At 42.4% G+C, this 15,554-nt stretch overlaps 1 protein-coding gene across 3 annotated transcripts in view; it reads left to right on the top strand.

Moving 5' to 3' along the window:
• The window catches only part of LOC141540406 (uncharacterized), a 49,334-nt gene extending 36,379 nt beyond the window's left edge, over nucleotides 1–12,955 (top strand). The window contains exons 11-19 of one of the 3 annotated variants that reach the window (XM_074264419.1): nucleotides 1,407–1,514; nucleotides 2,000–2,053; nucleotides 2,738–2,872; nucleotides 3,836–3,996; nucleotides 5,577–5,825; nucleotides 6,574–6,671; nucleotides 7,641–8,028; nucleotides 10,821–11,069; nucleotides 12,727–12,955. In XM_074264419.1, coding sequence (XP_074120520.1) covers nucleotides 1,407–1,514; nucleotides 2,000–2,053; nucleotides 2,738–2,872; nucleotides 3,836–3,996; nucleotides 5,577–5,825; nucleotides 6,574–6,671; nucleotides 7,641–8,028; nucleotides 10,821–11,069; nucleotides 12,727–12,869 — 1,585 coding nt within the window. In that variant the 3' untranslated portion in view covers nucleotides 12,870–12,955. Of the gene's footprint in view, nucleotides 1–1,406; nucleotides 1,515–1,999; nucleotides 2,054–2,737; nucleotides 2,873–3,835; nucleotides 3,997–5,576; nucleotides 5,826–6,573; nucleotides 6,672–7,640; nucleotides 8,029–10,820; nucleotides 11,070–12,723 lie in introns of those variants that run through there. The other 2 variants (XM_074264418.1, XM_074264420.1) reach the window with 2 other exon arrangements.
• The last annotated feature ends 2,599 nt before the right edge of the window (nucleotides 12,956–15,554 follow it).

The following is a 15,554-nucleotide window of genomic DNA, read 5'->3' as shown; positions in this document are numbered from 1 at the left end:
ATGTCTTTTTACTCCTGCCTTTTCTCTTATGATATATAATAGCTATTTATGTATATATATGTATGTATAGATATATCACTATATAAATGTATGTAGATGTGTATTTCCATTTTCTCCCTCCCTCCCCTCTCCCCAAGATGGCAAGCAATCTGATATAAATTGAATATATTTCCCCTTTAATAATGTTGTGAAAGAAAAATCAGAACAAAAAGGGAAATCCATGAGAAAGATTTAGAGTTTTAGAGTTGATTGTTAACTCATTTTATGGATGAAAAAACTAAGGCTGACTTGAGATGAAATGATTTGTTCAGGATCACATATCTACAGCATATCTCAAGAAGGATTTAAATTCAATTTTCTTAACTCCAAGTCCAGAGCTTGTCTACTATGTTACTATGCCTCCATGGAGTGGGACTGGGGAAGGGAAATGGTGTTGAACCAATTCAAGAGGCATTCTACTTGCATCTTTTTATTTCCCTGAGTTGTGAAAAAGTCACTTGTAGAGATGTGTTTTCTTTTAAAAAAAATTTATTATAGCTTTTTATTGACAAAACATATGCATGGGTCATTTTTCAACATTGATCCTTGCAAAAACTTCTATTCCAACTTTTCCCCTCCTTCCCTCCACCCCTTCCCATACATGTTAAATATGTTAAAGCATATGTTAAATACAATATATGTATACATATACAGTTATCTTGTTGCACAAGAAAAATGGGATTTAGAAAGAAGGTAAAAATAATCTGGGAAGAAAAACAAAAGTACAAGCAAACAGTAACAGAGTGTAAATGCTATAGTGTGGTCCACACTCATCTCCCAGAGTTCTTTTCACTGGGTGTAGCTGGTTCTGTCCATTACTGATCAATTGGAACTGATTTGGTTCATTTCATTGTTGAAGAGGGCCACGTCCATCAGAATTGATCATCATATAGTATTGTTGAAATATACAACGATCTCCTGGTCCTGTTCATTTCCCTCAGCATCAGTTCATGTAAGGCTCTCCAGGCCTTTCTGAAATCATCCTGCTGGTCATTTCTTATAGAAAACTAATATTCCATAACATTTATATACCACAATTTATTCAGTCATTCTCCAATTGATGGGCATCCACTCAATTGCCAGTTTCTGGCCACTACAAAGAGGTCTGCCACAAACATTTTGGCACATACAGGTCCCTTTCCCTTCTTTAAGATCTCTTTGGGATATAAACCCAGTAGTAACATTGCTGGGTCAAAGAGTATGCACAGTTTGACAATTTTTGAGCATAGTTCCAAAATGCTCTCCAGAATGGTTGGTTCCATTCACAACTCCACCAACAATGCAAGAAATGTGTATTCTTGATGCCATGACGGTATCATGCTATGGATTATTTATTTGGTGACTGGCCCCACCTTCATTTCTTACAGCGAGTTGGCCAGTGCCATAGAGGAGCCACTCCCTGCAGTTGTGGCAGGTCCAGAAAATGGTCTGAATAATGAAGGTGCCCAGGGGGAAGCAAGCCAGCAATGGATGAGGTGAGTCACCAGATAATCCATGAATCCATGTCTATGTGAGTCACCAGATAATCAATGAATCCTTAACTCTTTGAGCCACTAGATAGATAATCCACGAATCCAATCTATGTGGGTCACCACATGAATCGATGAATTGATGTCTGTGGTTCTATTGCTTGTTGGATCTGACTAAAAAGAAATTAATAGGAGGCAGAACAACATAGTGGGAATGGATTCCAAAAACTTGGGATTCAACCCTGAGCCTTCTGCTTGCAATTCATGTGACCTTGTCCTTATGTGACCTTGAAAAGTGGGCCTGACGTCTGTGGGTCTGATTTAAAACTTAATTCCAGCCCTAAATCTAATCCTATGATACCAAGTACTGGAGCTTTGTTTTTTGTTTTTTTTTTTTAAACAAAAATCTGGAGGCAGGAGGAGTATTAAAACATCATGGGAGGAGGGGGAGGCTTGTACAGCTGTAATTCAGTGTTGTATCTGTATTTTAGATTATCAAGGTCGAGGAAAGACAATCTGCCTTGGGAACTCCAGGACTCAGTATGGTAAATAGAAACGTGTACAATGATACATGAGGTGGCATTGGGGAGGGTGCTGAACTCAGAGGCAGGTTCAAATCCATCCCTGACATTTACTAGGTGAGTGATCCTGGGTAAGTCATTTAATTCCCTGTACCTCAGTTTCTTCATTTCTAAAATGAGGGAGTTGGAATCAATACCCTGTGAGGTCCCTCTCAGCAATAAATCTATGATTCTATGAATATTTTCTTTTTTAAAAAACTTTTTTTTTTTAGAAACTTTAACTTAAAAATTAAACCAAATAATCATTTGCATACATATCAATATGCAGTAAAGGAAGATTATAACATGACATGGCTAGTCTTGTATAATGTCCTTCTTCTCTTTCTTTCTTTCTTTCTTTCTTTCTTTCTTTCTTTCTTTCTTTCTTTCTTTCTTTCTTTCTTTCTTTCTTTCTTTCTTTCTTTCTTTCTTTCTTTCTTTCTTTCTTTCTTTCTTTCTTTCTTTCTTTCTTTCTTTCTTTCTTTCTTTCTTTCTTTTTTTTTTTTTTTTAATAGTAAAGCCAGCATTAACTTCCTATCAACCTGGGAAATATTCTTTTGTTTGTTGGCAAGGTTTTTGAAAAGTTGGGACAATTCAAGTGGATTCAAAAGGGGGGATTTCCCAGTGTGACAACCTCCCTCTTATCTGTCCTGTTTTGTCTTTTGCCAGCATGGCTGCTTGGGCCCCTTTGGATCTACCCTCGTTGGTGGCTGATTGCCACCTAGTGCCTAGGCAAGAACTCTTTTGGAAGGTGCTACTGATCCTGCCAGGCTACGATACCTGTTTTGCCTACAGTCCAACGAGGTGAGTTGGGCCCGACCTCGCCTTTCAGGGACATGTCTGTGCCCTGGAGTGTAAGTCTGGGGCATTCTGATGGCTTCGATGCCGTTTGTGATTCTCCTTTTAGAGAACCCCCGGTGGGAGCCCTAGGGACAAGCCCTCCTTCAGACACTTTTACAGGCAGTGGGGTAGGGTAGAACCCAAGTGATAGAGTGGAGACTCCTTGAGGACAAGCCCTGCTTGATGTATCTGTATCCTCAGTGCCTAGCACAATGCAGTAGCAGCCCTTACTCTATGCTTATTAACTGAGAGAATTGGGTTCTAGTCCTACCTCTGACATTTGCTTTTTGTGTGACCTTGGACACATTACCAAAGCAGCCCTCGTCTGTAGAACAAGCATAGGGTACTTCTCGTGGGTACTGTAGGGAAGGGACTCAGCAAATGTTCAATCACTTTGGAAGGAGGTTCTTAATTTCACTTTACATAGGTGGTCAGTGCTTCAATTAACGCAACACTCTGCTTCCCCTTCCAGTTTACATGGGACCCTAAGCCTTTTCCATAGACTCACAGAATTGTAAGGACCGGAAGGGAAAAGGGATTAATCTATTTTACAGATTGATAAACTGAGATCAGTAGAGGTCTCAGAAAGGATCCAACCCCCTTTTTCTATGGATGAGTAAACTGAGGGAAGTGAAGTGACTTACTTATGGTCCTACCAGTGCTAAATCTCAGAGCAAAGATTTGAATTTAAATCTTCTAATTCCAAATTCATTGCTTTTTATCTTATAGTTCACTGCAACAGTGTGAAAGAAAGTTGGCAAGTCTTGACATCTGCTCTTCAACTTTCTATATCTAATGTTTCCAGTCCAATATTTCCAGTAATTTACCTTTGTGATTCTAAGGGCAGAATTCTAAAAGTGGAACAAAGACCTTTGCCAATAAACTAACACCTCCTGCTATTTCTCCCCTACCCCGCCTCCACCGTAGAGTGTTAATGGATTGGTTAAGAACCAAATTCATGGGAGCCAAAGTCCCACCACGGAATGGAGCCAACTGGTCTAATGACAGAGTGGAGACCTTGTGCACCCTGAAATCCCAAAGGCAAAAATGGAATCTGACTGTGGATATTAACATCTGCATCAAGGTAGGTAAGTTAACCCCTTTCTGGGGGCCAAAGGGAACAAGTCATCCAGTAATCAGTGAGACGTTCTGGGAGGGACAACAAGCATAGAACCAAAAGACTTGGATTTTACAGGCAGCTCTTCCACTTGAAACTGGGAAGAACCTTGATGAGTCTCTAGTCCAGTCTTTTCAGTTGAGAGAAAATGGAGACCCAGAGTAACTTGGAATAATTTAAAGTAGAGCCTCTGGCTCTGGGTCCAAAACTCATTCCCTTGTACCGCATTGCCTCTAAGTGAACATGGGACTTTGGGAAAACTGTGTCTAAAGTCTCAGGCCCCGGGTTCAAAGTTCAGCATTGCCATCTGCTTCCGAATCACTTTGTGAAAACCAGTCAACCTGAGTTTCCTCATATATAAAAAGAGGGCACTGTTTGAGATGATTCCTTAAAGTACCTTCTGACTCTAAATTGGTGAGCTTGCTGTCCCTGTCTGTACTTCAGTCTATTTAAAAGGAAGTGCTTTGGACCGTTCATCTCTAACATCCTTCCAGTCTTAATATTCTGTGTGACTGAGACTCTCAAGTACATCAGCCCGTGACTCACCACCCCTATTTTTTGACTTGGCCATTCTCATCAGTCCTCGAGTGAGAGCTCCTGTTCTTCCAGCTGTGTTTTCTCCTCTGCTATCTTTAGCTCAAGAGAAAGAATATTAAAGAAAGAATCAGCAGACAAAAAATTAGCTTTGATTTTTGTATTCTTCCACGTAAATCATGCTACAGCTTAGATGAATTATCAGTCGTCGTCGTTGGTCAAAAAAAAACCAAAAACCTTTATCATTCCATGGTCAGTCTGAGGAGTAATTGTTTCCAAACTTAGGGAGAGACAAAGACAGATGGAGAGACAGAGAGATAGACACAGACACAGAGACACACAGAGAGACAAATACAGAGATAGAAATATAGACACAGAGACACACACAGAGAGATAGAAATATAGACACAGAAACAGAGACCGAGTTCTTTCAAGTCCCTAATAAGTATTATTTTTAAAAAATTGTTAGTAGAATTTAAAATTATAAAGCCAATTTAAGTTTATATATGTATTTACATTGGTATTGGTTTTGGTAAGTAGTTTTCCCCTATATATGTTCATGTATATGTGCTCAGCCACATGTATACATATGTGTGTTATCTATATGCATACATGTGCCCTCTTCTCATCTGGTCCTCCCTTCCCAGCATGGAACAGGTGTCCTCCTGGAGGAATAGCTTACTGCATTACTCACAGCCTTTAGGCTTAGGGTTGTGGACGAGGCCAGTTAGAAGCCTCGTCTGCCACATGGCCACGGCCATGGCGCGGCAGTGGTCCTGCACGCTCTGTTATTCCCGAGCTTTGGGTGGGAACTCGATGACGACCTGTGAGCGTCTCTTCTGAGAACCAATCTAGCCCAGGTTGAAACCCACCTAATAAGTGTTTTGATTAGTTAGGTGGGAAAGGGATCCTGACCAAATGGGGGCCTACAGCATCCCCACTGTGTGATGTACTGAGGCAGTCTCCCGGCCCTTACAACAGACTGAGCTTCCCTTCCTCCACCTTGCTCTTGCCCAGGCTTTGCATGGAGTCTGTACCAAGGAACAGCTTCAGAAGGCTCAGACCAGGGAAGCCTCTTTGCCCTCAATGGCCTCATCTTCCTCTTGCCGACGAGGAGGAGAGGAGTTTGCCAAGACAGTTACTGGCATTTGGCCCGCCTACGATTGTCCCAGCTGCTGAAGGCTAAGCCAGCCCAGCCCTTGGTGCCCCTGGTGATCCTTGTCCCTGCTGACATTGAGACCCTTGGAGAAGAGGAAGCCAAGGCAGGTGGGTCACTTGAGTAACCTTGGGTAAATTCCTGCAAGATGGTGCTGAATGAACCCAGGGAGATGAAAGGAAGCCTGTCCTTCCTTTCCCTTCTTCTTTCCCTGCCCTGCCTTGCCCTTCCCTGCCATTCTCTTCCCTTCCCTGTTCTGCCCTTCCTTCCTTTCCCTTCATTTAATGGGCAACAAATGCCAGGCTAGAGAGGGGCTGTGGTACAATGAATTGGAAACAGGATGATTGTCATTGGCAGTTCTGGCTCCATGACCTTGGCCAAATGACTAACAGTGCTTCCAGGTCACCTTCTGAGACACTAAGCTACAGCTGACTTGTCAGTGTACACAGGTGGAGGTAATAGCCACACCTTGATTTCCTGATTAATATCTGAGGTTCAGCTGGAAAGAAAAAAAAAAAGAGAGGAGGGTGTATGGAGAGGGAGCATGGTCTGAGCTAGGGGACAGACAGAGAGTATCCTGGAGTCAGGGAATTTGGAGCTTCAGTCTTGCCTGGGAAAGGTACCCACTGTGGCCTCTTCCAAGACTCAGGCTGCTCTCTAGAACTAGATTATGGCTCAATTAGTGAGTAGGTTGTGGTCTTCAGCCTTGGGTGGAAGGATCAAATCCCCAACCAAAGCCATCATGGATCCCATAGGTGTTGCCATCATGAACTATGGTAGACCTGAGAGGATGCTCTGGCTGGGCATCCAAGTGGAGCAGGGCAGGCACTAATGCCTCTGGCATCTCTTTCTTTGAAGGTCTGAGGCTGAGAGACTTGATTACCAGCCATCTCATTTCCTACTTCACCATTCTCAGGATCCCATGCTACATTCAAGACTTGGAAGGGTCCAACCAGGTAAGGTAGAACTGGGTACTAATCTCCGTGGCCACTTGGGCTGGGAGACCCTGCTATGAACAGGAACTAACAGAGCCAAAAACCCAATTCCAGATGTTGGAAGCCTTGTCTCAGAGACACTTGCAAGTCATGAGGGGTCTAGGGATCCCTTTCGCCAAAAGACTCGGGACTAGCTACGTGTGTATGACAGCTCCAGTCTACAGAGGCCAAAGAGAACAAGAGAAGACTTGCAGTGAGGGGGAAGGTCTTCCAGTTTTTGAAAGGCTGTGATGTGGAAGAGAGATTGGATTCCACATAGTCCCAGACTTTAGAACCGGGAATGGTGGAGGAGGTTGCAGAGAGGCAAATGTCGGTTTGATGTCGTCATCATCATCATCATCAACAACAACACTGATAAACATTTTCTTTGTACCAGTTATTGCACTAAGAGCTTTATAATTTACTACTTCATTTGATCCTCACAACAGCCTTTGAAAGCAGGGGCTATTAGTATATTAATATTAATATATTATTTTACAGATAAGAGATTAACTAGGGTTAAACAGAAGCAGAATTTGAACTCAGGTCTTCCTCACTCCAAGCCCAATGCTCTGTACGTGGCCCTATCTAACTGCCCACCTGTCAGGAAGAAAACTTGTTGAAGAGATAGCTATTCTACCTTAAAATGAGGTAGTAGTAGCCTTGAGAGGTAGTAGAGGTTCTTGACAAAAGCTCATTGACTACTCGTTGGATGATTCTTTTTTTTTTTTTTTTTTTTTTTTCCCCTGAGACAATGGGAGTCACACAGCTAGGAAATATGAAGTGTCTGAGGCCAGATTTGAACTCAGGTCATCCTGACTTGAGGACTGGTGCTACTTGGATGATTCTTGCTCAGATACAGATTGGACAAGGTATCTTCTAAGTTTGCTTCTATGTCTGTCTCAAAACTAACTAGATCTTTCCGCCCTTGCTCGGTGTCTGTCCCTCTAGGTACAGGAGGCAGTAAGATGGCTGGTCTGCTATTCCTCTCCGGCTGCTGAGCTCTGCTGTGAAACCTTCACTCATTTCATGGAGAAGGGCATCAACTGTGAATTTGGAGAGCGGCTCTCCAGAGACCAGAAGGACAGGCAGCTAGCCGGCTTGCCTTCCCAGGAACCAGAGATAATTTTGGAACTGTACAACAGCGTGATTGAGTTTCTTGCAGGGGTCGTGTCTGCCAAGCAGCTCTGTAGCCCATCGGGGCTGGCTCCCGAGTTTTTCCGGTTAAATAACCAAAAATGCCTTCAACCCCAGGGGAGCATGCCAGAATACCTGGAGTGGCTAAGGAGTATCACTTTGTCCCTCCAGCTCCCCCCAGTCGTCTTGCCTCAGAAGACCAGTAAGTAGTTCCTGGGTTTCTAACATATTTAAAATTAGAACCAAATTTTTAAAGACTTCCAACTTGGGGAGAGAGGGATTGTCTGCTGATCAATCGCTATTTTTTTTTCCTGCTCTTTCTTTTCAATAGGCTTGCCCACATTTCTTACTAGTCACTGGTGAGATATTAAGCTGATGTGAGTCTAAAATAGCAGAAGCTGGTGACAATGAGTCTGAAGAGACATAGAGAAATAACTAGGATGGTAAAACCAGATACTAGCCCTAGGGTGCTAAATTTAAAGGATGCCGATTCCATTTTTAGTTCATTTAAATTGTTTTGGAGTTTAGAAGGGGGAAAAGAGCCTATCAACTAACTTGATAGGATAATTAGTTAAAATTGGAAACTCCTATAGAACCATAGATCTAAAGTTTTAAGTGATCTTAGATGCCTTCAAATCTACCCCCTTCATTTTTATAGTTTGGAAACCTGAGGCCTGGAGTGACGAAATATCTTGCCCAGGGAGTGGGAAGCAGAGCCAAGAGGTCCTCTGACCACATTACTGGATTCTTCTAATCGATCTATGACCCTCCCACAGCTGGGGAGAGTTCCGTGCTTTTTCTTCCATCTCCTGCTACCTCCCTCTCCATGCTATGACATTCCCAATCCCAGTGCTCAGGGAGTGGAGTACTCCCTTATCCAAGTTTTATGGAAGCTAGAAAAACTTCTAGCTCAGAAAGTCACTAGGAACTTATTTGGTGATTTACTCGAGTCTCCTTTGCCCTCCAATTACAACTTCCTTCTTTTCGTTAAGCTCGGGGAAAAAAACAATTAAATTTGCACGACAATATTTGAGCCTATTTATTGACTTTCTGCTCAATCACCCCACTTTTTATTTCTTTCTAGTTTGGTTCCATGAAAAGATTCATGTCTAATAGACTTAAGACTCTAAAGAATGAGCTTCTGGAATCTAAATCTAGATGTGATAAAAATCTCTTTCTGGTTATTCCTTTTGAAGATCAGATTGGGAACTGTGTATGGCTAGAATGTTATATGGAAAAATATCTGTGGTTTTCAGGGAATGAAAATTCAGATGAGGCAATAGTGTGACACTGTGGTCAAAAACCTCAGTGGATCTTTGATAATCTTGAGAATCACCCAGTCAAGGAATTGTAGCATTTTTTTTTCCTCTGAAGCTGGGGTTAAGTGACTTGCCCAGGGTCACACAGCTAGGAAGTGGTAAGTATTCAGATTTGAACTCGGGTCCTCCTGAATTCAGGGCTTGTACTCTATCCACTGTGCCACCTAGCTGCCCTGTAGCATTTTTTTTAGAGTAAAGACACCAGGAAGCATCTCATCCAACTTTTGACTGGAAAAAGAACTTTTTCTCACGTACCCATGACATGCCTGCCAAATGACCACTCAGCCTTTGCTTGAAAAACTCAATGAAGGAGAAACCATTATCACCTCCTGAGGTTCTCTACCTTTATTGTTGGGATGATTTCTTTCCTTCATTAAGACAAAATTTCCCTCTGCTTTTTTCTCCCCTTTACTCTTGGTTTTCCCATTAATTTCTACTTCACGTGGCAGATTTTCAACACTAGAAAACTGTTATTGTGCTCCTTTTCTCCCATCTCTCCAGTCTCCACTTTTCTGGACTAAACATCCCATGTTCTTTCCACTGATCCCAAATAGCAAGATCTTCAGTCTCTTCAAGTGGACTCTCCATCTAAAATGGCTTATCAGAATTGAATCCAATACTTTAGATATGATCTTCATCCTTCATTTTGGAGGCTCCCCTTAGCCAAACGTAGCCCATAATTTTGTAGGTTTTCTTGGTTTGTTTCTCTGGTTTTAGTAGCCATATCACATTATTGAGGCATATTAAAAATGCAACCATCAATACACCCTCCACTTGAGTTCTTGCAGTAGAATATGGAGCACTATAAGTGCCATATAGGTGGTTCAGTGGTCAGGAACATAAGTTCAAATCCAGCATTGGACACTGCCTAACTGTATGACCTTGAATAAGTCACTTAACCTCTGTTAACTTCAGTTTCTTCATCTTTAAAACGGGAATAGTAATAGCACCTATTTCATAGTGGTGTTAGGAAAATGAAATGAGGTAACAGATGTAAAAGGCTTTGGACACTATTAATCACTAGGTATTATTGCTACAGTCACTATTATAACTGTCAATATTATGGAGTGTGTTGTAGAGGGATTTCTTGGCCATGTCATGTCATATTAGCCAGCCTACAACATCCTTTCTAGCTTGGAGCTACTGTGTGTCTATATTTAGTATTTATAGAGTATTTTAAGGCTTGCAAAGCACTTCACCAACAGTATCTCATTTTATACCCACAATGATTCTGGGAGTGAGATGCTATTGTTATACCCATTCTACAGGTAGGAAACTGAGGCAGACAGTAGGTAGGTGAATTGTTCAGGATCACACAATTAAAAATATCTGGGGCTATACTTGAACCTGACTCTAAGGCCAGTGTTCTGGCCCAGTCTCCTTGCTAACTGGAGAAATCCATCACATAGCCGATTTTTTAGCATCCATTAAGGACCTTCTGTGAGCTAGACATTGGGTTTTAAACAAAAAAGTGAGGTAGAGCCTGCCCTTAGAGTGCTTAAAAATGCTCTTAGGGTGCTTAAAAATGCTCTTTAGAAACCCCAGAACTATATTCCACCCTTTGCTTCCACCCTCTCTCCTGGGGGTGTCACCCCCAATGGCCTCCTTCCCAGCTTATGGGGACGGATCCCCAGCCTTGGAGCTGCTCTTGGCCAAGCCCTCTTGTGTTGTGCAGGTTGGCAGTGCACATGCTCCTCCATCCTCAAGTATGTCCATCACCTCTTCGGAGCTCATCCCAGCTATCCCCTGCTGCACTGCCAGGTGGAGCACCTGCTGAGCCAAGCCTACTGTCACTGGTGGACCAGAGACTTTGGAGAGCAGCAGGAGCCTTCTGGAATGGAGGTGCCCTGGGATCTCATCATTTGTCTCTGTATCCAGCAACTACTCCAGACCTGGAGTCCTCCCAGGCAGCCGGGAACACCAGGTGCAGAACCCACGCAGGTCCCTGTACCCCTCCTCCCTTTTGAAGATGGGAATCTAAGAAGTGGGACAAAGCTTTGGCTTTTGTTAGTCAATTGTTGAATGATTGACTGACCTACTGTTCCAAATGGATGAGCTTGGAAATACTAGTGAGAAGCTCTATTAGCCTTTCCTGGCTCAAAAACTCGTGTGTGTGTGTGTGTGTGTGTGTGTGTGTGTGTGTGTGTGTGTGTGTGTGTGTGTGTAGATGGATGGCTTAGCACTGATCAGGCCATCCTCCTCCTCCTCCTCCTCCTCCTCCTGTTTTCTGTTCTCTTCCTTTATTGAGATCATGTTTTTTTTAAATTTCCTAAATCCCTTGAGTGCAGTGGGAACCGATGAGATCATGGTCGGAACATCAGAGGAAAGGTTCAAACATCCTTTCACTTAGACATCCAAGCTAATGTTTTTCCATCTCTTCCTCCACTGCCCCTAAGGGCTGCTCAGATGTGTGATTCAACTGAGTCCTTTCAGCCCCAGAGGAAGTGGGCCACTCTTTCTTTCTTTCTTTCTTTCTTTCTTTCTTTCTTTCTTTCTTTCTTTCTTTCTTTCTTTCTTTCTTTCTTTCTTTCTTTCTTTCTTTCTTTCTTTCTTTCTTTCTTTCTTTCTTTCTTTCTTTCTTTCTTTCTTTCTTTCTTTCTTTCTTTCCTTCTCTCTTTCTTTCCTTCTCTCTTTCTTTCCTTCTCTCTTTCTTTCCTTCTCTCTTTCCTTCCTTCTCTCTTTCCTTCTCTCTTTCTTTCCTTCTCTCTTTCTTTCCTTCTTTCTTTCCTTCTCTCTTTCTTTCCTTCTTTCTTTCCTTCTTTCTTTCCTTCTTTCTTTCCTTCTTTCTTTCCTTCTTTCTTTCCTTCTCTCTTTCCTTCTCTCTTTCTTTCCTTCTTTCTTTCCTTCTTTCTCTCTTTCTTTCCTTCTTTCTTTCCTTCTTTCTTTCCTTCTTTCCTTCTTTCCTTCCTTCCTTCCTTCCTTCCTTCCTTCCTTCCTTCCTTCCTTCCTTCCTTCCTTCCTTCCTTCCTTTCTTCCTTCCTTCCTTCCTTCCTTCTTTCCTTCTTTCCTTCTTTCCTTCTTTCTTTCATTTTTTAAAAATTTTAGTTATAATTTTTGACAGTATATATGCATGAGTATTTTTTAAATAATATTATCCCTTGTATTCATTTTTCCAAATTTTCCCCTTCCCTCCCTCTATTCCCTCCCCTTGATGACAGGCAATCCCATACATTTTACATGTGTTACAGTATTACCTAGATACAATATATGTGTGTAAATCCAACTTTCTTGTTGCATGTTAAGTATTAGATGGGTAGAGAGACAGTAGAGCTAACAGTTTACATTCACTTCCCAGTGTTCCTTCTCTGGGTGTAGCTGTTTCTGTCCATCATTGATCAACTGGAAGTGAGTTGGATCTTCTTTATGTTGAAGATATCCAAGAAGTGGGCCACTTTTAATACTGATGAGCCGCCAATCTTGCTCCCAGACTCTCTCTTGGCTGTTTGAGCTTACCAGAGCACCCTTGGGTGCATGGCAGAAAGAGACTCTGGGAAAGCACCCATTCCCTGTTGAGCTATCCCCACCGGCCAAGAGTGTCCAAATTCTCACAGATGCTCTGTCTCTATTGTTTGCTTCAGAAGCTGGGGAACACCAGGGGAGAGAGATCCAGGTGTGCTATTTCAAGGACAGTCTGAGGGAGTATTGCCTCCCAGACTCCTGGGAAAATACTAGGCTGAAGACCAGGAGAGAGATGCCGCAGCAAGAGAAAGAACAGGCTTTGTAAGACTCTAAATGGAATGATGCAATGAAGTGTGTCTTCCTCATCACCAGCCTTTAAGATGGGAGAATCCACAAATAAACTCTATTTTAAACCACTAGTAAAAGAACTGGCGAATCCTTTGGGACTAACTGCAAATGCAAACGTGGTACACCGAGAAGGCACTCGAGAGCTAAAGGCTGAGTGCTGCTGGTTCTTTCCTCTGTAACATAAGAAAAATTATCCCCCACCCCCACTTTCAAGTCTGTTTCTTCATATATATGGGGCAGCTTGATGGTGTATTGTTTATTGGACCGGGTCTGGAGTCAAGAAGACTCCTCTTCCCTTAGATCTTTACAAGCTGTGTGAGCTTGGGCAAGTCACTTTACCCTGTTTACTTCCATTTCCTCATCTGTGAAATAACCTGGAGAAGGAAATGACAGATATCCCAGATACCCCTACTGGGGTCACAAAGAGATGGACAAGACTGAAATGAATGAAATTGGACTAGAGAATCCTTAATATTTCCCCGACTTTTCTATGATCCTATGATTCCCTCGGAATCAATTTATTCAACTTGTCTGTTTGAAATTTGTGAACTGATAAGATTGTGGATTTTATTAATTGCAATAATAGAAAGTAAGCAGCTCTTTCTCTGGGGAAAGATCTACTAGTAAACAAAAGATAATTAGGACTTGCTACAAGGGGATATTTCCCTGCTCAATAAGGATTCACGAATCCATCAGGTGTGGAAGACCTTTACTCTCTGTCCTTTTCTGCTCAGTCTTGTGCTATGACTTCCCAGAGTTGACCCAATTATTCCTCTTACGTGGGATAGAAGGTAAATCTTCTCCAAAGCCACCCAACAAGAGACATTCTGGGCTATGTTTAAGAACCTCGTCGTTACAGAATCATTTTTCAGTCTTGTCCAGCTCTTCATGATCCCAATTGAAATTTTCTTGGCAGAGATCCTGGAGTAGTTGGGAAGGAATTTAGAGACTGACTAGTTCAAGCCCTCACATTTTACAGATTGGTAAACTAAGGTGCCCATTGGAAAGGGATAATTCAAATTGATACCTCTGAGCCCCCACTTATTTTTCTTCTATTTCTAGATCGTCAGATAATACATGGATACAAATGGAATAAGAAGGTTTTTTTTGTTGTTTTGTTTTGTTTTGTTTTTTTAAACATGGAACTGAATGAGGTCTGAAGCACCTCATTCTCCATTGGCTACAACACTCAGAATGGATTCAACTCACCTTTCATCTCTCTTTTTTTTTCTTTTTCCTTTTTATCTTTTTTTTTTCTTTTTTCTTTTGTGTAGGTTAAGTGACTTGTCCAGAGTCACACAGCTAGAAGAATTAAGTGGCTAAGGAGAGATTTGAATTTGGGTCCTCCTGACTCTAGGGCTGGTGCTCTGTGCATTGCACCATCTGGCTGCCTCTCATCTTTAGTCTCTTAAAGAGGGCTCCAGGGGGGCTTGGCACTCACTTAGGAAAAGGTGCTGGGAAGACTGCCACAGTCAGTGACCAGAGATCATATGCTTCCTGGCAGCTCACTCAGTGAGAGGGCATTATGAATTTCTCTGCTGGCTCCTCTTAACATGGTGGTAGCTGCAATCTGGGGGATGAAGGGGCTGTGTACATTGAGCTCTCTCAGCCCTGTGGTACTCTCTACAGCTGCTCTAACCCTATTGTTATCTGGCTGCCGTTGCCATGTTTTCTTCCTTTTTCTTCTCTGTATCCCATCCCTGTGGCATTATGTCTCATGAAATTCCCCAGTCTTTTGAATTTCATAAACAGGAAATGCACCTGGCCAATCACAGTGCATACCTAGTGATGTTGCTAGGTTGCAGAATCCACACTTCTGGAAAAGAGAGTTCAGTAAATTTCTCTCAAAGAGGGGGGTCTCCACTTTCCCCCTTTCCTCCCTCCCTTCTCCTTTTGCTCTTTCTCCTTCCTCCTCTCTCCATTTCCCTTCTTCCCTTATATTTTCCTCTCTTCTTCCTCCATTTCTCCCTTTATTTTCCCCTTTCCCCTCCTCCCTCCCTGTCTCCCACCAAAGATGGTTTTCTCCTGTGAGATGCCAAGGAAAGTGATGACTTCCTCCTCTTCTTCAAATTTATCTTTAGTGAACATTAGACTGAGAGCAATGGCTAAAAGTGGAGAGAGAACCGGCTTCAGAGGCAGGAAGAGCCAAATTTAAATGCTGGCTATATCATACCACAGCTGCATGAGGAGCAAAGCGTTCAGCTTCTCCATTCCCCAGGTGAATCCCTAAGACTATCCATTTTAGAGACAGGTTGATCTGCATCAGGAAAGGAAGCTTCTGCACTTCTCCCCTAATGAAGAAATCTTAGATCTGTATTCCACACCTCCCAAAAAATAATTGCAGAACTTGTGGAGCTGGAAGGTCCAGCCTCTGGCCTCTGCCTTGTACTACTAGATAGGGCTATTAACCAATCAAACAGCGGAAAGAGCACATCCCATTTATGACACTACCCTTGAGAGCTTCCATAATTCACTGAACTTTAGGGGGGCTCAGCCTCACCATATAGGAGGGTATTTAAACTAAATGGGTTCTGGAGATCTTTTTCAGCTGGAGATCTATGAGCTAGTGATCCTATGATCATTTATACAATAAATGGGATGGTACACTTGTAGGGGATGGCAATACAATACATGGCCTACAATACATGGGATGGTACACTTG

The sequence above is a fragment of the Sminthopsis crassicaudata genome, chromosome 4, assembly GCF_048593235.1.
Source record: "Sminthopsis crassicaudata isolate SCR6 chromosome 4, ASM4859323v1, whole genome shotgun sequence".
Lineage (NCBI taxonomy): Eukaryota > Metazoa > Chordata > Mammalia > Dasyuromorphia > Dasyuridae > Sminthopsis > Sminthopsis crassicaudata.
Note: the sequence above shows the minus strand (reverse complement) of the source record. Positions and strands in the feature narration are given on the sequence as shown.